General features: G+C 38.7%; 1 protein-coding gene across 4 annotated transcripts in view; it reads left to right on the top strand.

The window, feature by feature from the left end:
- Window positions 1-27,034, top strand: part of Dnah7 (dynein axonemal heavy chain 7) — a 254,194-nt gene that overhangs the window by 38,133 nt on the left and 189,027 nt on the right. For all 4 annotated transcript variants that reach the window (XM_031367445.1, XM_031367448.1, XM_031367446.1 and 1 more), the window contains 10 exons: window positions 434-553; window positions 4,856-5,039; window positions 5,587-5,766; window positions 9,393-9,665; window positions 10,839-10,966; window positions 13,974-14,052; window positions 17,030-17,254; window positions 19,787-19,933; window positions 21,826-22,511; window positions 24,254-24,440. In XM_031367445.1, the coding sequence (XP_031223305.1) occupies window positions 434-553; window positions 4,856-5,039; window positions 5,587-5,766; window positions 9,393-9,665; window positions 10,839-10,966; window positions 13,974-14,052; window positions 17,030-17,254; window positions 19,787-19,933; window positions 21,826-22,511; window positions 24,254-24,440 (2,209 nt within the window). The remainder of the gene's footprint in view (window positions 1-433; window positions 554-4,855; window positions 5,040-5,586; window positions 5,767-9,392; window positions 9,666-10,838; window positions 10,967-13,973; window positions 14,053-17,029; window positions 17,255-19,786; window positions 19,934-21,825; window positions 22,512-24,253; window positions 24,441-27,034) is intronic.

The raw sequence follows: 27,034 nt of genomic DNA, 5'->3' as shown, positions 1-27,034 counted from the left end.
CCCTCCTCCCAGCTGCCTTGCTCTCCCTCCTCCCAGCTGCCTTGCTCTCCCTCCTCCCAGCTGCCTTGGCCTCCCTCCTCCCAGCTGCCTTAATTTAAACACTTCTGTGTTGTCATTGTCACTCCACCATGAAGCTCTGCTTCACCACAGGCTCTGAAACAAGAACGCCAAGCATCAGACCATGAACTGAAACTTAGGAAATCAGGAGCCCAAACAAAGCTTTCTGCCCTTGTCTTTCTCTGGCGTTTTGTCACAGCAACAGAAAGCTGACCACCACAGAAAATCTCATGTTCTTAACAATTCGATTTTTATAGAGTACAGATTTTGATGATAAATCTAGGAATATGGTATTTTTCAGAACAGACAAATTAGCAAAATCATAAATACTACAAAATCTTTATCTTAAATTGCTGTTTATTTTTATGTCTTGTAGGAAATTACGTTTAGTTGACATAGAAGAATTTCACAACCGCCAGGATGCATTAGAGCTGTCAGGATTTCAGAACATTGTCATTAGACACATGGAATCTGCCAAGGAGACTCTACTTAAGACGTAAGGTTTTAGACTCTCAGTAGAAATGTTTAAGTTTAGAGATGTGGTTGGTGAAGTGTTTCATTTTAACAACTTCTAGAAAAATCCACTTCAACAGTTTTTTTTTTTTAACACATTTTGTCTCAGAGTTAAATTTGTCCTTAATTATCTTGGTCTGTAACATGTCCAGATGTTGTAGACAGCAATGAGTGGACAGAAGTTGAAATGCTTGTCACTAACTGTGGCCTTCTTGTAAATGTGTTGCTATGGCCTCTGCACTGTGAGCTGTTGGACACCAGACAGAAATGGTCACGCCCTAGTCACCACCAGGCTTTGTGTGACATCTACATACCAGGAACAGGGTGGGCTTTCTCGTGGCTTTGGGTGAGGGACACAGAAGCATTTAGAGGATGACCCAGAAAGGAATATACATATGGCTTAAAGAAGTTTATAACCTCAGTGCTATTAGATCTATTAAAACACAATTAAATATCTCCTTGGGTTGGTCCTTCAGAATGGAATAGACACATATGATAATTAATTACATAGGTGCCAGACAATTACATGGGGCCACATAGGACAATTGTCTCTATCTTGGTCATTAATTTATTAAATATAAGACACTAAAATTAGGTCAAATTAAAATTAACAAAAAGATAAAAGTTTTGGCCACCCTCATGATTTCTAAAAGTTAAGTAGAAATCTACGTTCACCATTTAAGATTAAGTATGTTCTTTATATTTTTCTCCAATAAATTAAAATATTTTTAAAAGCTAATCTTTTTATTAGATTATATATTAAATTATATGTAGTTGACAGAAAAACAAAAGTAGAGAGCAGATAAAGAATGGAACTGCATAAAAGTGCCGAGCAGAAGGTGACATCTTCGAGAGAGGACATGGATGGATGACTTCAGCCTGTAGCTCTGGGGACAAACTTGAATGAGATGGTGTCACAGGATAGAGTAGAACTCGAAACTTCATTGATTTCTTTTCTGATAAAAATATAGATTGGTTAGCATTGTGCGTTCGCACTCCTGGTGCATTCACACTGACTCTAAGCACCTTTCGGTGAACCAGGATCTGTTCATCATTTCTAAAAGGCAGAAACCTGCTCACAGCAGACAAACTAGTGAAGGGAACTAGTGCTCTGTAGGTCTTCCTGGCCCTCAGAGGCTGCTGTGGTCTGCCCACTTTCTAGACCCGCATCTCTCTGAACCTCTGCTTTTCTAGCTCTTCTTTCACACCCCTGCATTTTTTCTGACTCTCTTCTTCTCATTGTCTGCTAAAAGGAGGACTTCCCAAGGCCTTCACATCTTTACATCTACACATTTACAATTCCATCATTTCATTGGTCTGATCTGTCCTCTGAACTCTAGACCCTTGCCAAACATACACAGAGCATATCCACCCACGTTCAAATCACATCATTTCCATAACAATAGTGCACTCTCCTCTAAGTCTGTTATTCTTGTTCTGGACCATTCCCGGGTACCCTAAAATCTGTGACTTTTAAAAATCCCTATTGTTCATTTATAGTTTCTCATTACCCCCACACGGATCATAGCAGAGTGTTGTGTTTTAAGACTTTATGTACTTACCATGACATTCACTTTTATATAAGTGTAGAGCTGTGGCTTATATAGCATTCATACAGCTTGGCAGCCATCATCACTAAATTTCAGAATGTTTTCTTTGCCTCAAACACTTTCTTCCTTGGCAGGCACTCCCTGTTCTCCACCCCTCAAGCTCCCACTGATCACTGATCATAGTTTTGTCTCCGTCGACTTTTCTATTTGGGAAATTACATTTCAGCTGTATGTGGCCATTTCTTTTGGATTTCTTTTTGTTTGTTTTTGTTTTTTTGAGACAGGGTTTCTCTGTATAGCCCTGGCTGTCCTGGAGCTCACTCTGTAGACCAGGCTGGCCTTGAACTCAGAAATCTATGTGCCTCTGCCTCCCAAGTGCTGGGATTAAAGGCATGTGCCACCATTGCCCTGCTTCTTTTGGGTTTCTTATGGGAAGCATGTTTTTGAGGCTTGTCTATGGTATAGCACTGTGCTAGTTAATGTTTGTCAACTTGATACAAACGAAAGATACTTGTGAAGAGGGAACCTCACACTGGACCGTGGGCATGTTGACTTTAGTTTGTCTGTACTGTTTCTTTCCTTCTTGTCTTGAGTTTAGTTTGCTCTCTTCTTTTTTTAAATGTCTAGTGGAACTTTCTTATATTGTAATGTAGGTGCTTAGAGCTAAAAATTCCCACTGTTCACTGAGTTTTGTTTACTCCTCAGTTTAGTATATAATAATGTCTTACTCACTCAAATTATTTTCTGATTGTTTTTGTGATTTTTTTCTATTTATGTCTGTGTGTATCTTATCTCTATATACTTGTGACTCTCCAGTCATCATGTTTTGATTTCTAATTTTGAAGCTCAATCTTTTTATATCTATTAAGACCTTTTTTCTGACTACCATTCATTGAGACACCTTCTGTGTTCCCTTCATCTTAATTCCCATTGTTTCTGCCGTTGGCAGGCCATTTTTACTGTGTGCATACTTGCACACACATACGCATATGTACATGCAAGCAATCACGAGTGTTGAGACACACACACATGTGCATGTGATGTCGTCCTTAGATGTCTACACCTTGTTTTTAGGGACAGGTTTTCTTATTGGCTGAGGTTTGTGAGCTTGACTTTACTGGCTCTCTGGAAACTCCAGAGATCCTCCAATCCCTGCCAACCCAACCCTGGAGTCTGGAGTGCACTGATTTATTGGTGTTTTTAAAGTGTGCTCTGGGAACTGAACTCATGTCCTCATGCTTACGTGGAAAGTCCTTAACCAGCGAAGCTATCTTCCTAGCTGGCTGTTACCCAACGTTTAGCTAGTGCAGTGGTTCTCAACTTCCTAATGCTGTGACCCTTCACAGTTCTTCAGGCTGTGGTGACCCCCCTACCAGAAAATTATTTAGTTGCTACTTCATTACTGTAATTTTGCTACTGTTATGAATAATAATAATATAACTATTCATATGTGATATGCAGGAGATCTGACATATGACCTCTGTGAAAGAGTCATTTGACTCTCATAGGGGTCTCAACCCACAGGTTGAGAACCATTGACATAGACCCTTGCACACCTTCATTCCTTTGTCTCTGTAAATGCCCCCTTCATCTTAGTATCTCCCATTCATTGACAAAATAATGAATACAGATTCTTAATTTGTTTTGAAAACTTGCAGCGAGACTCTTATCTCTCTTGTCCTCCCCTCTGAGCATACTTTTACCTCGGGCTTATAGAAACATAGCATGAATTCTTTTAGTTTTTAACCCTATTTCTACCTTGGATGCTTCTGCGAGGGCTTTGGCAATTACTATTTTCATTGTAAAGCCTTTCTCCAAGATGTAGACATAAAGTGTTTCTCTGTGCTTTGACTTCTAGCTATTTCCAATGATGCACCCATTACTTTCATCATTATGAGAGAAAAAATGATGTAATACCATTTTATTCTGAAACACTGTGCCTAGGACATAACTGTACTTGCAGTACATAGAAAGCAAAAGTTTATATTTAAAACTTCGATTTCTTCTGTTAGGACACTCTGGTCATTCCTATCAACTATTGTTTCAAAGTTCATTATCCCTTATGACAGAAAGTATCAGCACTCTTTAATCTTGCAGTACCAACAAGGATTTTATAAGCTGAAAACTTCAGTGATTTTCAGCATGAGGTACCTATATATGAAATTGCACTATTCTTTTATTACAAGGACACATGCACCTTTGAAACTTCATCTTACATCGGTCATTCTTTCAGTATTTCACATTAAGGGAAATTGGGAAAATAAAATCCATGGTGTTTTTGATTTGTGCCTTGTTTTTAAGCTATTGGGAAATGGTAGCATGGCATACCATGTGAGTTTAACTTGGTGCAAGCTAGCTCTTTGATCAGTTCCTCACTCTAAGGCTTTAAACTAACAGATATTCTATGGGGACCATTTAAGAGCCTGGAGAGAAGTGTCCAGTAAGGTTATTGCTCATATTTCTTCAAAACCTGCAGGAACTATAATTGCAAGGGTAGATTTATGTCTTACAGCACCCCATCATTGAGTCATTTTCTATTGGTTATGATTTAGAATTTCTTTTCCTTGGAGAAGTGAAATACTCTAGCACTTAGGGCTCAGAGAATGGATAATGTCACTTAGCAATATACCCCTTTATAAAGACCTTTGGATGTCTAGAATTTACCGTTAATGCTTAATGTAAATGGAATAATACACCGAGAGTATTGACTTCTAAATGTCTTTTGTTCTTTCAAGGTGGTTTCCAGAAGTGCAGAATATTTATTACCAAGGCAATAAAAAAAAGCAATTGCCAACTGGTGACAGCAGCGCCAAATTGGACTCTTTTTTCAACTGCGCTGCTACACTCATGACCTTACAGCTGCAGGACCTCATTCTTGTCTCCATGCAAGACTTCACAGACCTCATCGCCCAACCTCCTGTAAGTCCAGCTCAGCTAGCGGGTATGCCTTTGAAAGGTGTACCCTTCCGGAAAGGAAACTGGCAAGGTAGCTTTGCAGATGAGACAGCAGAATGGAGTTGAACCTTCAGATCTATTACACTTACATGCTAAAAGGTTAGGTCAACTTGCACAGTTTGGATAAGATTATCATCACAACAGTGAAGATCTGGGTAAATCCTTAGGGGATGATTGAGTTTTGAAGGCTTGGCTATAGCTTGCTTTGAGGAGTTCCTTTTATCTCTGGCAGGCGACTGTTTCTTACAGCATGAACAATGCCTTGGGATCAATGTGCTTGACCTGCTAGTTAACCTCTAAGTCCTGTAAGACAGTACCAAGCAGTACCAAGGATAGCAATCACTCCAGCAGTCTTTCCAGTAGGATCTTCTCTTGTTTGAGTGTCTCAGGTACAAGAGAAAGTGTGTTCTGAGTATTTAATTGGGGCTGGCATAATTTTAATTCACAGCAATTGATCTCTATATCTCTATGTCTCTATGTATACCTATGGTTATTTTATTTATTTTTATAGGAATCAATTAGAGCTTTTGAACATCCAGGTTTCATCATGAGGCTGGTTCTTGATAAAAAGGCCATTAAGTTTGAACCCGAGTTTAATGACTACATAGATATCCTTGTAAATGTTTATGAAATCATGATTAAAGCTGTCAGCTTTGTGCCAAGAGTTGAGACAAAATTGTATTCCAAATGGGTAAGTAACAAGGGCATTCTGATTGCTGCCCCGGAAGCTCACTCCCACCACATCTCACATCCAATCTTAGCCTCTAGTAGAAGCATCACTAGCCTGGGTTTTGAAGTGATTATTCTTAATTTTTATATTAAAAAAAGACTTGGTAGGGTTTTTTGTATATTTCTAAATGATTTCTTTTTATATGCTGTAAGTGCTTATCTTATGTGCAATTCATGACTTGGTTTTATGCTAGCCAATTTTATGTCAACTTGGCACAAGCTAGAGTCCTCTGAGAGGAGGGAGCCCCAACTGAGAAACTACCTCCATTATATCAGTCTGTTGGGCATTTTCCTATTTAGTAATTGATGGACACATTTGGACTGATGGTCTGGAGTCTATAAGAAAGCAGACTGGGCAAGCCACGGGGAGCAAGCCAGTAAGCAGTGCCCTTTTTCCACTTCTGCCTCAGGTCCTGCTTCTAATTTCCTGTCCTCTTCTGTTTTTGCCCTGATGTCCTTTGCTATGGACCATGATGTGGAAGCATAAACAAAATAAACCTTTTTGTCTCCAACTTGCTTCTGGTCATGGTGTTATATCACAGCAATAGAAGCCCTAACTGGACAGGTTTAGATTACTTAACATTTTGGTTATGAAATTGTGCATTGGCTAGTCTTTTCTAATGAGAGACAGAAAGGAAGTGGATCTGGATGGGAGCGGAGGTATGGAAGGATGGGGAAGAGTTGAGAGAAGGGAAACTGTGTTCAAATTATATTGTATGAGAAAAGAATCTGTATTTAATAAAAGGGGGAAAGAATAAAAATAAATTATGCATTGGGAGAATAATGTTATCTTTAGTGCATTCAATTATTTTATTTTATAGGAATTTTATTATTCTTTGTGAAAACAGACTTGGACACTTTTGATGGCCCTTTCTACTTATTCATTAAGATTATATTTTGTCTTTACATATACTAACTCTTTTCCATTCTGAATTTAGAATTCACTAATTCTAAATTTCCATTCAGAATTCCACTGTCTGTGGTCTTGGCCTGTATGATTCTGCTGTTGGTAGAACTCTGCCCATGGTGGCCAATGCCTCTGGGTTCTTTCCCTTTTTATTATGTGACAGACAAAAGACCTCAGGACATCTCTATGGCTGCTGCCCAAGTTGGCTTCTCTAGAATTTGGTAATCACTTGAAAGCTCTGGAAGGCTCAGCTTTGACTGAACAATTTTTGACTTAGTGATATTTTGTACACATCGTTGTATGCTTATCCAAATCAGAGACTAGAATCCTGATAGTGGACTGTTACGGCTACTATTTCTTTCTCTCTCTAGGCAAATTCCTCACACACACACACACACACACACACACACACACACACAACCATTCAAAGGTTCTGTCTCCTTTTAGGTTTGTCAAGATATGTCTCCCGAGAGTGCTACTTTGCTCTACTCTGACACTTTATCTTCTGACAGTCACATTCTGTCCCCATCCCCTCCTTGCTGAAGAGTCAACAAATCTTTGACCACAAAGGTGATTGAAGTCTACAGGCTCATGCAGGCACACAACGACTTCTTTAAATTAGTTTCTTCCATCTTGGCTCCGTAGACTATGCTCCCCCCCCCTTTACTTTGATTCCTCGCCATACATTAGAAGAACCAAATTTAGTAATTTTCTTATATATTCTGAAATTGTTGTTTCTGCTTATCAGTTCTCCATATCACCACATTTCGAAGTCTGTCATATTCACTGCTTGTTTTGCCTTTGCATAACTCCAACTCATTTATCTCATTTATTTCTAACACTTTACCTTTTTTTCAAGAACAGAAGATGTCAAGGTAGCTTATGAAACACACTGATATAGCAAGTTAATAAGATAATTACCAAGCTCTAAATACTGATTATAATTATCCAAATGAACTCTATTGCTATGATTTTATGGTTATAAAAGATGACTCTACCCTTCCTGGTGCCTACAATAAAGAATATATGTGATGAGTTTAACTTAGTATGAAATGATATAATTTAGACTTTTGAGAAGATAATATTTGTTTTGTGTCAGATTCTGAGAGCTAGGACTTGCATGGGGTATTGTATATGGGGTGATAGTTTTGTCAACCTTACTTGGTCACATTTTAAAAAATAAAAATTATGGAGTTGGTCATAATCACTACCCCTAGATGTCTCTAGGTGGTTTGAGGTTCAACCAGATTTTGAAATAAATTATAAGACTAGTTAGAATAAAATAATTACATAGTATATCTCAATGACCTTTGGCAGTAAATGCAGAAGCAGATTCATATTTCTATTCATTATTATATTTGATAGGAATGGAAAATAGATTAAAATACACTTTTATTTCCCATGGAAGGCAGACTGGTAAGGGCTGATGCACCATGAGTCTAAGCTCATAACTGTCTCATGATCTAATTTGATATTCTTTGAACACCTGAGGTATCACATGAAATATCATTTTTCTTAACTCTCAATGGGTACTAATTAAATTTAATATTAGAAACTTTCTAAGGTGAGTCTCAATCTGAAAATCTAATTATGTCTAGAAAGATAGCTCTATTTTAGAAATTAGACAAGCTGCTAAAAATGTAAGAAACAGTCTAAGATGCATATTAATGACCTTCACATCAGACCCATAAATCTACCTGGCACACAGTCCACTATGTGGAATGCAGTATTCTAAAAGCTGTTTTGTAGAAGAAACCATATCAAGTGCATACTGAACCCAAGAATGAGGGACTGATCAAGGCAGTAACATTCAGTAGTGTTCTTACAAAAACATCTAGCTTTAAGACAGCTGATCTTCTGAAGTGCCCAGTATGAGGCATAGCAGGCAGGCACTCACTGGATACCTAAAGTGGTGAGATCAAATTCAGCGTCACAGAATACCCACCACAGACTGTGATTTCTACTCATTCCAGGTTTAAAATTCCTTCTTCTAGATGGCAGGACACAGATGTTTCTGGGAGTTACCGTGCAGATTATAAACTATGCCAACACATGAATTCACCCTCTTATTTACTAGGGGAAGGAGTTGAATGTTGACATTTATGTGCTAATTTAAAATTATTGTCTTGTACATTCTTGCTAACCACAGTCACAGAATAGGAATTTGGCAACTAAGGACCAGCATCAAAGACCACCTAGTGAGTGGCAATCTTTCTTTGGTTTGAGCACATTCCCCACTTCCTGAACAGGTTCTGTGTTTGAGGAGGGGGTTTTGGGATTCTGCACGAGCCTTCTCTTTGTAAGAGTGCAGGCCAAAGCCAGCCTTGGAAAGCTAGCACAACAACGTTTGGCCTTTTCTGTTTTGCATCCTAGGTTTTATTTTTGCATGTATTTTCAAGTGACCATTTGCCCAACTGTACTGAAAAACAAAAACAAAACAAACAAAATAAACATCAGGTAGCCCTTATGGAAAACAAAAGTTACACAAAACCTACAGTTTACAACATTCTTCAGGTTGGACTGAACATATTTCTATAGATTAGAGATTAGTAAATTGCAACAGCCCTTTCTTATGTATAGAAAAGGCAATATAGTAAGATTGACACTTTCAGGGAGATAATCTAGTAGGGTTAATTTAGCTAAAGGTTCGTGAAATAACATCATTTCCCTCCTCCACTCAGGAAAGCAAATCTAAGCCAACAACCCTGAAGCCCATAATTCTGAATGAAATTATAAACGCTCATAAAGAAAAGATTAAAGAGGTGGTACTACGAGAGAGCGTGGCACCAACCGAGCACCTCAAAATGTATGACAAGTATCAGTTCTTGATTAATAAACAAGCTGAGCGCAATGTTGATGAGTTCCTGTCTCAAAATCAGAACTATGAGAGACTAATAGAGGAAATTCGCAAGTACCAAAAGCTAGAAGAAGAAATACAGTACACATCTCAAAAGGTAAATTGCCCTTTTCTCTATGACACTTGATGGAAAAGAATGGTCTGTCTCAGGTGTATTAACATCTATTGTTAGAGCCCACAGTAGAAAAAAAAAAACAAGAGTGCAATCAATAGGAGCATGCGCCCAGAACTGGTGACACTTGCCAAGCATGGCGTGAGTCTTAGCGTTGGGCAGCTAGGACACATACAGTCCTTTGTGCTCACATGCATGAGATGCCAGTGCAAGGTGAAAAAGGATTTAAGAAACATGAATAGGAAGAAGCGTAAGTACAGAATCTCCTCCAGTTCCGAGAACCTGACTTTTAGATTTCAGGTTGACAAGTCTTTTGGAAATGACAGCAATGATACCACAATGTACTTTCTTCACTTTCTGAAGATATTAAAGATTACTAAACATCCTCTCCTGGACTTTTTATCAAAATCATTCTTCAAATTCTCTACTATGCCCATGTATTGCTTTTTAAATACAGAACAAATAAAATCTGTGAAACTTGTTTTACTGCTGGATGGAGTGGTACACACCTGTAGTGCCAACATTCAGGAAGCAGGCAGACCACAGGTTCATGGTCAGCTAGTCTGGACGATAAAGCAAGATAATGTCTAAAAGCAAACAAAACTAATCAAAATTTAAAAAAGGAAGTTAATTTTTATTTAGTTACTAATAACCTAATTTCCTAAACTTTTAAAAACCATTATTGTTGTTGTTGTTGTTGTTGTTGTTATTATTATAAAATAGATTCCAAGATAACAAACTTCAAAGATATTTACTCATAAGATGGTTGTAAAATACAAAGTATTTGTTGCCGGAAGTAGAGGAAGGGTGGGGAGGTCAGGTATTAGAAATTCCCCAGCCCCACATGTGAATTTGTTATTATCTTCTGTTTGTTTTTGATACAGGATTTTGCCTTTAGTCCAGGTTGCCCTGGAACTCACTATGTAGCCAAGGCTGGCCCTAAACTTATCCACTCTTCCTGGTTTTGTTGCCCAAGCTCAGGGGTTATATACCTGAACCACTATGCCAACAATTTAAAATCCAAACCCAAAAATCTCAAAACCTGACCTTATTACATTGCATGTACAAATTAGCAGCCAGGAGAACAGAAAAATGAAGAGGAGTCTCTTACTTCTGCTTATTCCAACTCATGCTTCATAAATCTTTTTCACTCTGCAGACTGTTCGTTTGGGAATGTTTGAAATGCACTGTGAGGAACTGATCAGATCGTTGGTGAAGCGAGCAGATATCATCTGTGGGAAACTGATAGCGAAGATGTTCCGTGATCACCAGGAATTAAACACAATGTACGGGAGTGCTGGCGTGGTTATGTTTGCGTTCTAGGAGTGGTCCTTGTGTCACTTGGCAATGGAAGTGGGTGGAACAGTGTCACAGGGATTTCAAAGAAAGAGTTATGCTAAATGTACTCTACGTGGAGTGACATTTTGTGATGCAGTTGTCAGGATGCTTTTTCCCCCACACATATGCCTCCCCAGTCATCTAAATTAATTAACATGCCTCCATTCTTTTGCACAAGTCAAGTGGACATTCACTTCATACTTTGAAATTTGTGTAGTCCATACATAAATTAGTTTTCAGAGTCAATCTGTTATAGGAGCTGTGGGTGCTGTCAAATTCAAACTTGGTCCTACTGTCATTATTCTTTAATGATGGGAGCTTAGCCCAGGGGCTGGGTCTTCAATGAAGCAGCCAAGGGGGAAGAGCATCCCCCATTGGTGGGGGAAGACTTGGTCTTGTGGGAGAGTAGGGTTATTCTCTGTAATAGCATATGCCTATCTTGACTTTAAGTTAGTGAGGCCAGAAACTCCAGATCTATTGACAATTGTTGCTAACAGCATGGTGATTAGGTGAAGAATTTATTGCTAGCATTCCCTTCTCTCTATGTCCAGGCAGCCCTTCACTGGCCTGACTGGTTAACCCTTTGTTAACCAGAGAGGAAGGAAAGGAAAAGAATCAAAATGCTTTATACGGGCAAATACACACAGACATATATACATTCATACAGCCACACTTTGGTCAGGCCCAGCCATCTGTCTCAATCAACTCTGTAAGTATTCATGTATGCTTATATACACACACATTTACCTACACACATACATACAGACAAAATGTAGTTTTGGATGGTTGGATGGGTGTGTGGGTGGGTGGCAAGAGCCACCCAAGCCAAACCATCCAACCAACAATTTTATTTCTTTTCTTTTAGTCCTTTAGAAAATTTCCTCACAGATAAAATGTTGCATAAAATGGGAGTTACAGAAGGATGTTGGTAGTAAGTTCAAAGTGGTGTTTCATTCTAACATGCTCAGTATAAGTTCAAAGTAAGAGCTTTTACATGGCCTTATCATAATGCACACCTGTGGCTATATCCTTAGACTAAGTGTTTTTCCTTGAACATAAATTTGTTCCAAGCCTATTTTACTTTTTGTGTAATTATGAAAGCTTATTTTATTTCTTATTATGTAGACTTTACTTACTATAAGAGAAGTGAGCACATTCTATTCTTGATTCTAACTTTATTATATCAGTCTAGCAAAGCAACTAAAACCATCCCTTGAAACCTTCTTCCTAAAATTATGTGAATCAAGTCAGGAATTCTATAGAATCATTAATTCATATAAACAGCATTAATTCACGAAAGTTTATCTTTATGGTGCTCTGCAGGAAATCTGATCAATAGGGTGGGCTAATGCCCAGGGATTATTATATTAATTTAATAAAAACAGGAAAGGCATATTAGCTTCAAGAGGCAATCCCTAGATGAAGTCTCTTTGGGTCCTTGCCAGATAGCTCACTCATTGCAGACCACCTCCAGGAAGGTCACCTGCTAGCCCTAGCCTGTCCTAGTGGCTCCTGACACTTTAAGGTCTTGGCAAGTTGTTATTTTTGTCAAGATTTTAAACTTATTTTCAAAGATGTACTTATTTATGTATGAGTGCTCTGTTTGCAGGTATGCCTGCCTATCAGAAGAAGGCATCAGATTCCATTATAGATGATTGTGGGTCACTGTTTGGCTGCTGGGATTTGAACTCAGGGCCTCTGGAAGAGCGGCCAAGTGCCCTTAACCACTGAGCCATGTCTCTAGCCACCATGCTGTTATCTTAACTGGAGGACTGTTGACTAAACAGGGTGCAGGGGTAGAAGAGCTGGCTAGTCTAAACTCAGAGGACATCAGTCAGAGTGAAGCTGACTGTCTACTTACCTAAGTCAAGAAGCATAATTAGTATAACTGGTCTTCCAACCTCTCTTCTAATGTTACAAGGTAGAAACACAGAAATAACTAGAATATCCCTTGTATAGTTTTTGAGGGCAGGGTCTCACTAAATCCCTGGGCTGGCTTGGAAAATGTGATACCCCAAGTAGTCACCTTTCAATATCCTAGTGGGAGTATAGATGTGAATCACTATGCCTGCTCACAGAATGTTTCTAGTCCAGACCTTTGTACTAGGCGAAACATTTGCTTTAATTTTCTCATAGCCCCACCTCTTCTCACCACCTTCTGAGCTCTTGGCAACTCAGCCTTCTTCCTCCATTATTTTTAATTCTGTCAGACTCACTGGCGTACAGAAGGTGCAGCCAAACCATTGTAGGAGCCCTGGACAGGGATGACTCAGCTGCCCTATAAAGTGGTGTTACCTATGCTCGGTGCTATCTGCCTGACAGCTCCGCTCCATGGCCTCTTATCAGCATCCTTTACGGCACACCTGCCCTTCTCTGTTGATTCTACCACTGAGGTTTGCAAACATATTCAAAGCGCATATCCGTCTTCCAGCCCCACCTTCAGCTCAGCATGGTCTGTGTGTTCTTCGCCAGCCAACTTTTGTAAAGATTTTTTTTTTCCCCTAGAAGTCCCTTACCTCTGAACTTTTTCTTTCTTCCAACCCTAAGTTTGTTCATTATTTTTAACGTTTACAAGGCAGACCAGTAGGAAGTATTGGCATGGGCCAGGCATTTCTGAGCTATAGGCCTGTTTTTAATCTCTCCCCTGTAAATAGAGTTAGTTACTCCCCTCCTTTGTATCATCTCCTGGGACTGGCACAGGAACGGCCCCTGGAAGGAATTGTCTCTGGCATCTGACTGTGAGCTGCTCGGGGTCATTTAATGCTGTAGCTTTGATTATGATAGGTGATCATTACGTTTACATGGAGCAAATACTTAAATTAACACAAATTTGGATTTAGTTCATTAGACATCACCTAGAGGAATCATAACCACGCAATGGGACATTAAACAATAAATACTGTTGGGGTAAAATTAAACCTCAGCTTTGTAAGATCGGTTTTTCTGCTGTTTCAGGTTATGTGATGAGTTTGAGAAGATAGCTGAAAAGGCTCTGAGTACGCCTCCAAACACAGCCGAGCTCATGGAGATGAAGGTATTGCTGACACAGAGCCTGTGTCAATGTTGGGATGTAACTGTCCCAGGTGTGCAGGGAAACAGATCACTCTGGAGGTTAAGGCAGAGGCTTCCAGTCACCAAGGTTTCAAGTGTTTCATTCACAAGCCTGCAGTCTGGCCTCTCCTGGGTGCTCCTTGTGGCCTCCATATGGTCACTTGACTAGATCACCTGTTATAATATGCTCTGTTTGTTCAGCTTGCTCTCAGTTGAGTTGACAGGTGCGAATATTCTTTGGCAATTGACTCCACTCCATTTGTCCCCAAACTCCAGCAGGCTCCTCGTGCAGGTCCCCCCTGGCGGAGTAGACACTTCAGCAGGCCTATCGTATAAGTGCTCTTCTGCTGGTGTCATCACATGAGCTAATATCTCACTGACCAAATCAGGTCAGAGCGAGAGGGCACAACAGGGCATGGGCCCTGGAAAGCATCAGAACAAATGTAGTCATCTCACAGGATGCTCTTGAGAACGGTGTTCACAGTAATTACCAGCGTGCTAGCATACTACATTGTCCAGGACAGGTCAGGGTAACCTGAGATGCACATTTCCTCCCCATTTTAATCAACAGATATTCAGTCCTTGAGCAGCGCTTTCTTCTGCGTCTGAAAAGACCGTGTTTTGCAATGCACTAACACCTTCAATGACAGTTGGCTGAAATGTCTCCCGCATCAAACCCTTCCATTTTCACACTGGTTATTTTTCTAGTTACTCTTATTATTTTTTTAACTCTACCTAAAAGCAGACAACGTAATACAAAAGAACTAATAGCAGTTCCATTTTATGCTCCTTTTGTTCCTATAACATTATCTTTTATGGGATACAGGATTTTTTTAAATAGAATTCCTCAAATCTAAATTAGAAGAACCTTTTACATTTAGTTTAGGATATTTAAGACATTTAAGATATTTAACTGAACCTACAAACATGTAGATTCATTCAAAATTCTATATGTATGAAAATTACAAAAATGAATCCAAATGGTTACATATATGTACCCTTCAAATTATTGCTTAAACAAAATTTATTGAAATTATTAAAGCTAAATTTTACATTTATTTTTAATTTTACTCAGAGAGTCATGCTTTCTTTAAAGTCTTTCTATTCTTTGAAGTTGTCTGTGTTTGGGCTGGAGTTCTGAGTGTGTGAGCACTTTTCCATACTCATACAGACTTCAAGAGGTATATTTACATTTTGTTAACTGTCATTAGCCATCATGTGCTTCTGTGACTGGCAATAGGTATAAATAATCACTGTGACTTCCTCTTTGTTAGAAGAGAACTCGTGTGGAAAGAGGAGTTTTGCAGACAGCCATCTGTTTATTTCCCTGGATATTACTGGCTTTAAAAATTGGGGTTATTCAGTCTGAGTTTCTATTGCACATAATAATCTTTAGCAAAGTTGGCAAATAAGATTCATTGTTGCTTAAAATATCTCTGTGTTTTAAAAAGTTTATTCCAATAAGGATGAGCCAGATGGTAAATGTAGTCAATACAAAAATCAGTCATTTATTATAGATAAGGAGAAACATAAACCCAGCCGCTGGGCTCTATAGGAAACTGATTAGCTAAATTCAAAAATATATAGTTTGACTAGACATTTATTACTTGTGAAAATTACAGTTTCTAAATCATTCCATTGCTTATGCATTGGGACATGGTTGGTCATGTATTTTTGTCTTATAGCCATACATTCTAGACTTATTCTGAAATCTCCGCTACTTTATCAGTGTTTTCTCTCATGCAAGTGAGGTGGTTTGGTGACACAGTTTGCCTAGGTACAGTCTTTCTTCCTCCAGTTGATTTGGGCAGTTGACCAGAGCCCAGAAAGTCCTGGTGGGATCCAGGTTCAATTTAAAACCATTCTTCTGGGATTAGGGCGATGATGGTTCAGCTCTTAAGAATGCATACTGCTCCTGGAGAGGACTTGAGTTTGGTTCCTAACACTCACTTTGGGTTGCTGGCAACCACTGGTAACTCCAATTCCAGAGGATCTGAGACCCTTTTCTGGCTTCTCTGGGCAACTGCACTCATGTGACTTTAATCTTTCCCCAACCCCATGCACATACTCAAAAATAAGAATAAATCTTTAAAAATGAGCATCCTCCATCGGTGCTCTGCTGCGGCCCTGGTGTCTGTTCAGACCCTTACCTGCGTCCCCTCTGCCTGTCCCTTTCCACGTGTCACGTCTCACTGCCTCTTCCACATGTGTTTGTGGAAAGCCACTGTTCATGTCTGGCTGCCTCCGAAGTCTGTGACATGCTGCAAGATGTAGCAGCGGGCCCCTCAGTGCAGCACTGTCCATGTCAAGAGGTTGCATTTTCACTTACTTGACTAATGACCATCTCTCATTAGATGGCAAACGTCATGATGGTAAAAGCTGCGTCTGTCCCATGGCAGCACTTGGCAAGTGTGTCAGGTACATCTGGTGGCCCAAAGCATAATACTAAAAGAAGAAATGAAGTCACTCAGGTGGTATTTGCTTTTATCATCCAGGGATGCACAGCAACCCTCCCTGGTCTTCCATTGCTATGTGTGTAAAAGATAGAGAGTATGAGTGTGTGTGTGTGTGTGTGTGTGTGTGTGTGTGTGTGTGTGTATGTGCATATGCATGTGTGTGAATGTGTGTGTGCATATATGTGTATTTGTGCATGTGCATATATGTGCATCAGTGTGTGCATATATGTGCATGTGTGTATGTATGCATGGGTGTGTGTGCATGTGTGGATGTGTGTGCATGTATGTGCATGTGTGTATTGTTAAGTACCTTCTCACTGTTTTTCTTTCTCTTATTTTAGTGAAGTGGGTGGGGTAATTGAGAAGCAAATTGTGTGGAGGTCCCTAGTTCTGAGCCACACTTTTCTGATGCATCTGTGTGTATTTATGCAGTGTATTTCCACAGGGCGTGTTTGGTAAGAGTTCTCCCTTACAATGCTGGCTGTAACCTTTGCTTCCCTTCAGGCTCACATTCAGAGAGTGGAGACAACTGACATGCTGGATCTGGGACAGAGATTAGTGGATTCTAAAAACTGTCTGGCCTTCCTCATCGAGTGCGTCAACTTTTCTCCTGCAGACATCAGACTAAACAACAGCGTTTTCCAGTGGTATGGCAGAATGGGGGAGATTTTTGACGAGCACAGGAAAATCATTAGAGATAAAACAGAACAATATCAAGAAGGCCTTAAGGTTGGCATTGTAGATTTTTCAAATTGCTCTCTTTTTTTTTTTTTTTTTTTTTTTTTTGGCAAATGTTTGAATTTTTAACTCTTTGTATAGTATTACAGATTTCTTTGTTACATGGGCCCCCACATTGTAGCTTTCTCCACCTCTAATCTCAGAAGAGAGTATACATACTAGATTTCTCCTAATGGAGGATTAAGGAGTGATTCAAGTGCCCTGAATGATGTGGGTTCGTTTCTTGATTTTTTTTTTAAGGTAGAATGAAGAAAATGTTGGAAAATGTTGTACACACGTGGCCATTAATAAGACAGTATTTATCTTGTGCAGTTTATGGTACTTACTTCAGGGTTTTTCCCCATTTGTTTTGATTTTGGTTTATTTTGTATTTATTGTTCCAACATCAAGATCTCCTGCTGACATGCTTTTTATATCTCATAGTCACTCTGGCTTTCTTGAACGCAATGCCTACCTACCATTTTTTTTTCTGGTAGGTTTGCAGCTTACCTCTGCCTACTGTCTAGCTCCTAACTTGTTAACTTGAAGCATTTTCTAATTCTTTGTTCCATGCATCTCCCACATCCACCTTGCATGTTATCTCTGCACTCTGCAGCGCTCTGCCCTGACACATACCAGTCACACTCAGTTGCTTTATCCAAGATGCCCTCTAGACCTCAGGTAGCTTCACCATTGCTCGGATTGCGGCCCTTTAACACATCTCTTTTAGATTAATGGCCCAATCACTACTATTACTGTCAGGCCTTATCTGCCACTAGATGGCCAGCTCCTGGGAGCTCTCCATTTCTATCCCACTGGCTAGCGCAGTCACTGGCAAGTGTCTCAGTGTCTCAGCTTGTTTTGTGCTGTTATAACAGAAGACTTGATAAATTGATAAATTTGTCAATTGATAAAGAGCATACATTTGTTGCTTACATTTCCGGAAGCTGAGAAGTCCAAAATCAGAAGACTGGCATCTGCTGAAGGCCTTATTGTATCATCCCTTGGCTGAAAATAGAAGGCAAGCGATTAGGAAGGCACATTTACAAGAAAGAGAATAACAGAGAAAAAAGGGAGGAGAGAAAGCAGCCAAAGCTACTCTTCCCCTATTGACCCACTCTGGTGTCGATCTGCTTCCATGGCAACAGAGTTACTGCATACAGGAGGCCAGCAAGCTTTGACCCTGCCCACTCTGGGTGTTCCATTTCTTTCCATGTTTATTTCCGATGCATTACCAAGGGACACATTCAAACCATGGCTTTCAGAGGGCTATCAGCACTCTACATAACCTAAAATACATTAGTTGTGAATAAATCAACTAAAAATTTCAGTCTTATACTTTTCAGTTTTATTTTATAGAAGTATCTAAAATTCTTAAGATTGACTCAGGTCAGCCAGTTAAGATACTCTTTGATCACAAGCCAACTGTATTCCTACCACACCAAAGAAGATTCAATTTGTAGATTGTTATTTGGAGACTAGTTCATAGCCTCGAAATTGTTTTATTTTTAAACCATGGCTAATATTTGTACTTTACAACTAGGCTATTTTCAACATTTTAAATGGGAAAAACATGAACAGTGAATGGTTTAAGTGAACTTAAACCATAAAATAATTGACTCTTAGAAAATTACTAACTGCTCCAGGACTATCTATACTTCATTATACAGTGTCCTACTTCAGAAGTCTATACACAGTATTGGTGCAGTTTTCCTTTTATTTTCCTTCACTCATCAAGTGGGAACAATAAATTTCCTGGGAAATAAGAGAAAAGAGGACAGAAATCAAACTAGGATACATGACATAGAAAAAAGGATCCTATTTTTGAATAACCTAGATTTGACTTTTTAATATTTCATTAATAGATATTTCTAGAATCATTTAATTTGGGATAGCTTACCAATGACAGTTTTATAATAAGTGTTTTACACCAAGCACACACATCTGTTTTATGTTAGAATATTAAAATTTTAATATTTCACACCTGGATTTATTAGCTTCATACATCTCATGTCCTGAGTGGTCATGGGAAAATGACAATAACTTTCACATATCTTGGTTCTGTGGTGCTGATCCAAGACCTGGCTGGGCAACAGATAAGTAAAGGAGTTCAATTTTTCACAAATGCTATGAAAATAATATAGCTAGTTGTCTCGCCCTTAAATAAATAGATCTTTCTTCTAACCCTATCCTGGTTACTAGGAGTTTTTCAAATGCTCAGTCATTTTTTTGCAACAATTTTTCAACATGCTAAAGAATATACTTTTTAACACATTTTTAGCGAATGAATCAGAATTCCTTACATTGTTTAGTGCCAACTTATAAACTAGGGAACTAGAGGAATTTTAAGTGTGTTGATTTTAAACTTTAATTTTTTTTTGTATTTTATATTCCAGTCATCTTTTAGGTTATCTTCTTTTATATTTTGCCATGAAAAAAACATACTAATAATTTTGATAAGCCTTTCAAATACTTAAAATTTTTCTTGATACCCAGGGGTTTTTATTTTATATGAATAGTAAGTACACATGTTGTTTTGATTAGTTGCGGTGTGAACGGTTTGTGGAGGAATTGGAGAGTTATGCTAAACAAGCAGAAGAATTTCATACATTTGGAGACCTGCAGGATGCGCCGAGGTACCTGAAAAAGGCCCAGGTGCTGAATGGCAAGTTGGATGCAGCAGCTGACAAGGTACAATTAAAAATCTCTAAAGAATGAAGTGATCCAATAAAAAAAAAGACAGTGTGTTTGTACTGAGTACTCACATTTAAGAAACAGATTCATCCAGGCATGCTGGTACATGCTCTGCTCCCATCCCTTGAGTAGCTGAGGCAGCAGGATTTTAAGTCTGAAGCCAGCCTAGGTTACAAAGTGAGATTTTTTTTTTTAAATGGATAAAACAGTTGAATTACATTAAACAAGAGAATAATAGAAGCAATTCACATGTCTAGTCATGCTTCAAGGAGAAGCAGCAGGGTGGTTCTCTGTGGGTGGTGATATGTTTCTGTGGTCCTTAGCTTTTATTTTAAAGATGGAGTTCTTAATCTCTGCCAGTTTGTCAGCCATTGCACCATTCAGTCATCTGCATGGCAGCTCTCCTGTAATCACTGAGAGAAGCACACACATAATAACATTTGATTGCTGTTTGGTTTTTGTGTATGCAGAGATGCCGGCTTAGATGGTGCAGCTGTTTTAAAATTGGAGCCATCATTGTCTCTTACTGAGCCACTGTGTTCCCACACTGCTGCGTCAGAGTCAGCATGCTTATTAGAAAACCTGGAAGAGGAAGCTATAGTCTTTACCACACACAATGCAATTTTCGTTATATTTTATGATGAAAACAAACTGTATTTTTCTTACTCTAAGAGTCCCGAATGTCCACTTCAGTAACTAAATAGTTTATAATTATCTCAAATAGGTCAGACACATAAAAAGGTAGGAATAAACTTTCCTGTGGGTTTATAAGAGGGGCCACTGGATTCCAAGTCACTTGATTAATTGATCTATCTAGCTGCAACTTTCCAGTTGTGTAGATTGTACAGATCACTTCTTCACTGAACTCACAACTAAGAGAAAATGTTCCCCCTGTCTCTTCCAATTTATTCTGTGCTGTGGTCTGCTTGCTTCTTTTGAAGTCCTGTGACTGCCCTGCTTCTGTACACTTCGGAGGCACAGCACATATGTATGCATACATGACATTACACATGCGTTAGTAGTTACTGGTATACAGTATTTCTCCTGTTTACTTTGAATTATTATTGAATGGCTCCTCTTTGTGTTTCTACCTATTTAAGTTGCCTTTTCTGAGCTGCATCAATAACTCTTAGGAATTAGCCCCCCCCTTTTTCTTCTGTTTTCCATAGTATGTATCTATGCTTCTTATACAAAGCACTTAAATTCTTTCAATGAACAAAACCAGGTTTTTGGTATGTCTTAGTGGGTAAAACTTCCTTCTATTTGCAAATTTATTTGACTAATGTTAAGCTAATGTAACAAAACATTGCCCAAAAAATATGAGCACAAAGAAATAGGGAAATATTATTTAGTCTTTTAAAATATAAATCATTTGTGACAACCTAGCTGAGTCCACAGGGAATATGTTAAATTAATAAACCAGATACAGGAAGGCTCACACTGCATGGTGGGATTGAGAATAGTCAGGTCTGTAGGAGCATGCATCAAATAGTGGTTGCTGGTGTGTAGGGATTGGGAGATGTTGATTAAAGCATATGAAACTCTTCAGCTTCAGTTAAATAGGAGAAATAAGTTGAGTAGATTTATTACATAGCATACTGGTCATATATAACTATGATCACAATTGAAAATTGCCAAGAGAGTAGCTTTTCAAGGTGAGGTAGTGCAATACTCATTAGCTGCTCTTAATCATTTCAGAATGTATACATATGAACACCATAAATACACAAGTCCTATTAATTTGAAAATGAAAATAAAGAAGGAATAGATTAAAGCTCAATCAATAATACTCTTATTGAATTTACTGTTAGGGCTCCGAGAGAGCTGGTGTTTAATATTTTAAACATCATACACCTTCAGAATGACATATTCAATACCTGTCTTTTCAGATTGAACAGTTCAATTCAGAAGAGGAGGCATTTGGCTGGATCCCATCAGTATACCCTCAACGTAAAAAGATCCAGGACGGCTTGAACCCTTATCTCCGTCTCTATGAAACTGCTGTGGAGTTTAGTACTAAACACAGAGGATGGACTGAAGGACCATACCAGAAGGTGAACCCAGATCAAGTAGAAGCGGATGTTGGGAACTACTGGAGAGGGCTGTATAAGCTAGAGAAGGTCTTCCATGATTCTCCAAATGCGCTGGCAATGACTAAGAAAGTGCGATCAAGGGTGGAGGATTTTAAGCAGTACATCCCTCTCATCCAAGTGATCTGTAATCCTGGTCTGCGCCCCAGGCACTGGGAGGCCATGTCCGCTATCGTTGGCTACCCTCTGCAGCCCTCGGATGACTCTACAGTCTTCTCTTTCATAGACATGAATCTGGAGCCATTTTTAGACAGATTTGAAGGCATTAGTGAAGCAGCTAGCAAAGAATATTCTCTTGAAAAGGCCATGGATAAGATGATGACTGAATGGGACACCATGGAATTTGTCATTCATCCTTACAGAGAAAGCGGGACACACATTTTGTCTTCAGTCGATGACATTCAGATGTTGCTGGATGACCACATTATCAAAACACAAACTATGCGAGGATCTCCTTTCATCAAGCCTTATGAAAAGCAGATGAGGTAAAATAATATGTAATGTTAATACTTTTACCCAAGTCCCTTGCATTCAACTCAAAGTTCTTCTGGGGATTGATTATGCATTTCCCGTTTACTATTTTCGAATTTACTATTTCATTCCTCAATGTGTTATATGTATGTGCCTGTGTGTGTGTGTACATGTCTAGGTACCTGTAGAAGAAGGTGTGGCATCCTGTCGAATTCATTATAAGGAATGGGCAGCCTTTATTAGTTTTGCAAAAGTATGGATCCCTTTGCTCTCGTTATAACAAAGGCATCAGATGACATTCAGATGCTCATTTTTATTGTCAACAAGTTGATCTTACTTTTTTTTTTAACTTTAAGAAGTTTGTGACAAACATAGTTTAAGGAGAGTAAAGTATAAAACTGGGGATAATAATGCTTTTCTCCAAGTTTGGAAACTAGATTGTCAGAGACAATCCCTGGACATCTAGTGTAGTTTCAGCTCTATGCATGATAGCTGGCAAATGGGAGCAAATGAGAAAAACAAACTGATTTTAATCAAAAGTTCTTAAAAGAAGGCTGCTGAGTACATTCAACTCTCTCTCTGTTCGTCACTGTTTTAGTTTTTGACCATTGGTTTGTTTTTGTAATGTGCATTAAACAGTTTATATTTCACCTTAAGAGACAGACAACCAAATTAGACTGCCATATTTAGTATGCATTTGGCTGGCAAGGGAAACTGACCGGGAGGCTTCTGTCTCTGGTCATCCTGCACCTAAGAGGATCAGAAACTCTCAGATGGGTGTTGCTTCCCTCTCTGAGACTTGCTGGTCTCCTTCTAGGTTCCACAGAGAGTAGACTCATCTGAAAGTGGTATAGTATAGCTAGGCTCTTTTGAAGGGCTGGGCATAACATCATTAGCTAGTGGGAACAGTTCTGCATCGTAAAGGGATTAGAGAAAAGGGGGAAAAAAAACCGCCAGAAGAAATGCCAGTTGGAGGCATCCTGACACCGTATGAAAAACAGCTACCCAATTCACAGACAAACGCTGGGAAAATTCATTTTGAAAAGCCATTTGAAATCACCGTGTAGGGAGAATTATTTATCCTTTTTTGTTTTAAGAACTGAAAATTACAGATTATTTCTTGTAAATGAATAAGGCATTAATATACAAACAAAGCGATTTCCTTCCAAATTTCACTGACTAATAAATCATTCTTCTTTGCGTTTTGGTTTCTCTGACAGTTATAGCTGTGGGTTCAAGTCTCAGCTTGTCCTTGTTAGCTGGGAGAACTTGCACCTGCTACTTAACCTTGGTTGCCCTAGCTTCATTTGTTAAGGAAATGTTGTGCAAAGATGGATGAAACTGCAGAGAGATTTTTAAACTGCAATTAAAAACTGTTAATTTTGGAGTAATTATGATGTTTACACATTAAGGAACTTTACTCATTAGGTTTTCCATATTTAGAGATGAACCAATAACCTACTGTAATTCAAATATTGCCTCTCCCGTTTGTGTGCCACATTGTATTTAGGGGAACGTGAATTTTGTGAATATATGTTCTATCTTAGTTATTGGTCACAAGTCCAAATGTTGATGCAATTATTCTTAAAACAGGCTTAAGACAATCGTATTGACTTACCTTTAAGTGCAAGCAGAGAAGTAAGAATAAGAGTAGCGACATCTCATGAGGGGTTGGCAGGCAGCTGTGGGTTGGAACATTGTGGTCTGAGACACTGCCCGCTTTACTGTCCTGAGGCTCACTGTGCTTGCTTCTCAGGGAATGGGAGAGCAAACTACTGCTACTGCAGGAGATCCTGGATGAGTGGCTCAAGGTACAAGCCACCTGGCTCTATCTGGAGCCCATTTTCAGCTCTCCGGACATTATGTCTCAAATGCCAGAAGAAGGCAGGCGATTTACAGCTGTGGATAAAACCTGGAGGGATGTGATGAAAACGGTTATACAAGTAGGTAAAAATCCCTGGTTATGTATAGAAGTGATAACTTTTGTTCTTAAAAATCCACCAGATGATAGCCAACAAATTTCCAATTCCTCATACTTTTGAATTTGAATCGATTAGGATAAGTTGGTAATGTTAATTTTCATATTAAGAGATATTAAGAAAAAGTAATTGTTACTTCCTGTAATTAGAGAAATAGGTCCAATATTGTACAATCCATATATACTTTCTGCTTGTTTGTACCTGACAGTGTCTTGCCGGGTACCACATAACAGTCTTGAAACCATGCTTCTCCTATCTCAGCCTCGCTATTAGTAGTATTGTTTATTTCATGTTTTTACACTATACTATGGTTTTCAGAACAACTTACATATTTCAAAATTATTTATACAGCCAAAAGAAACATAAACAATTAACTTGGGAGGTGGCTTATAAGAGGACAACAAAGAGTGAGACTGAATGATTTGCTTGATGTTTGTAACTCTTGTATCAATTTTGAAGAAGAGAACTTTCTAAGTTACTCTTTCTCTGAGATGAATGCTTTTCAAAATTATCACAGCCAGTGAACCAGATTCTTACCTGCACCTAATGTTTGTGCCACCCTCCAAGCAGAACCATTGTTCATTGAAACAGTTGGTGAACGACTTTATGGATAGACTATCTTAATACACACACCATTTTGGATAGACCATCTTAACACACACACCATTTCTTAAATGAATGTAACCTGTTCTCTGTGGGCTGAGAATGAAGACAATCACTCAAGTCAAATAGCTTTGACCATAGCAGGAAAGGCACAGCAGAACTGTTAACTCTTAGCTTAGCTACTAGGGAGGTAAAATCCTTTGGTGATGTGAGGGGCATTGAAATACAGCCTTTTTACAATGAAATCCAATGTCTAAAAATTGTTTTTATTTTGGGCTTGTACCACAGTAAGAGCAAGATTTTAAACTCTACTAGAAACAAAACAAACAAACAAAAAGACTTTATCTACTTACATTCATTAAAAAAAAACTAGTAGTGATGTATTATTTTAAAATATACAGGTAATATGTTTGGAGTTATTTAAAATTTATTGAGAAAAATGTATGTATTTTCAGTATTGCTGCAGACAAGCATCTACATAAGACTGTTTAATTATTGTTTTATATCAAACTACTTTTATACTACTCATTGTTACAATATTTTATAAATTTTAAAGAATGTGGCAAAATAAAAAAAAAAGGTATTGCAGGTATTGAAGGGGGTCCCTGGGAAGAGTTGGGGTACAAAAGGGAAAGAAGAATGTGATGTAATTCTATTTACTTAAAATATGTTTTTAAATGTTAACAAATTCAGATAAGCTGAAATTATGTATATTTTCTCACCATAAAAAAAAAAAATTAGCTGGGCAGTGGTGGCGCACGCCTTTAATCCCAGCACTTGGGAGGCAGAAGCAGGCAGATTTCTGAGTTTGAGGCTAGCCTGGTCTACAGAGTGAGTTCTAGGATAGCCAGGGCTACACAGAGAAACCCTGTCTCGAAAAATCAAAAAAACAAAAAAATCCACATAAATGCTTACTGTTTCTAGTAAGCCATCACTTCCCTGTAACATACATTCCCATTTTGGCTATTATTTTAGAATTCCAAGAGAAAAAAATGTGAAAAAAAGTGGCTATTTTGTCCTGATTCCCCTAAGGCTCACAGTACATCAGGTTTACTGAGTGTGACCTTCGGTGGTTGGCACAGTTTTTACCCGGGGCTCAGCCAGGAAGCCAGCACACTCTCTGGACAGTGTCTCTCATGGTGCTGTCTCCATGCTGTGGCTGCACTGTTGCTGAAATTCATTGTGACAGGGAACAGCCAGCAAGCATGTTCAGTTAGGAGTGTCTCTCCTAGAGAGCTAACAAAAAATAAAAATTCAAAGAGAAGTCTATTCAGTGAGTCCAAAAATTTTACTAAATGAAATAAAATCATAAAATTCATAGGTCCTAGAGAGGAGTGTTAGAGCTAAGGAGGAATTTAATACTGTCCAGTCCCATAAAGGACACCACACCCAAGTTCTGAAGATGCTGACTGTGTTTGTGACATGGACATAAGCTCCTCTATTGATATTGTAATCAAATACACTATAAGATAGGGGAATTGCATCACTTGATAACAATATACACATGTTCACTATTTAAACAGAGCTGTGCCTGTAGTCTTAAATACTGATCATATTTCATCAATGGCAACTATATGATTTGGCAGTATAATACCAGAAAGATGGACATGGGTTTGTTTAGTAGGCTTACTTTAGTTTTGTAATAATATCATTAAATATGTTCAAACCAAGCCATAAAATTAATCACAATATGGTGAAGTATACACGTAGCAGAACTATTAGTGAGTTGCCTAAAAACACTGAATCATTTCTAATGTAATTCACAAATACAGGCTGTCATATAGTTTTCTTACTACAATAAAGCCCTTATAATGTGTATTAATTTCATTAAGAAAGAGATCAAGAGCCAGGTAGGGGTTGGCACATGCCTTTAATACCAGCACTCAGGAGGCAGAGGCAGAGAGGCAGAGGCAGAGAGGCAGAGAGGCAGAGAGGCAGAGGCAGAGAGGCAGAGA

Source organism: Mastomys coucha, unplaced genomic scaffold, assembly GCF_008632895.1.
Source record: "Mastomys coucha isolate ucsf_1 unplaced genomic scaffold, UCSF_Mcou_1 pScaffold14, whole genome shotgun sequence".
Classification (NCBI taxonomy): domain Eukaryota; kingdom Metazoa; phylum Chordata; class Mammalia; order Rodentia; family Muridae; genus Mastomys; species Mastomys coucha.
The sequence above is the reverse complement of the archived record's forward strand: the minus strand, read 5'-3'. Positions and strand labels throughout refer to the sequence as shown.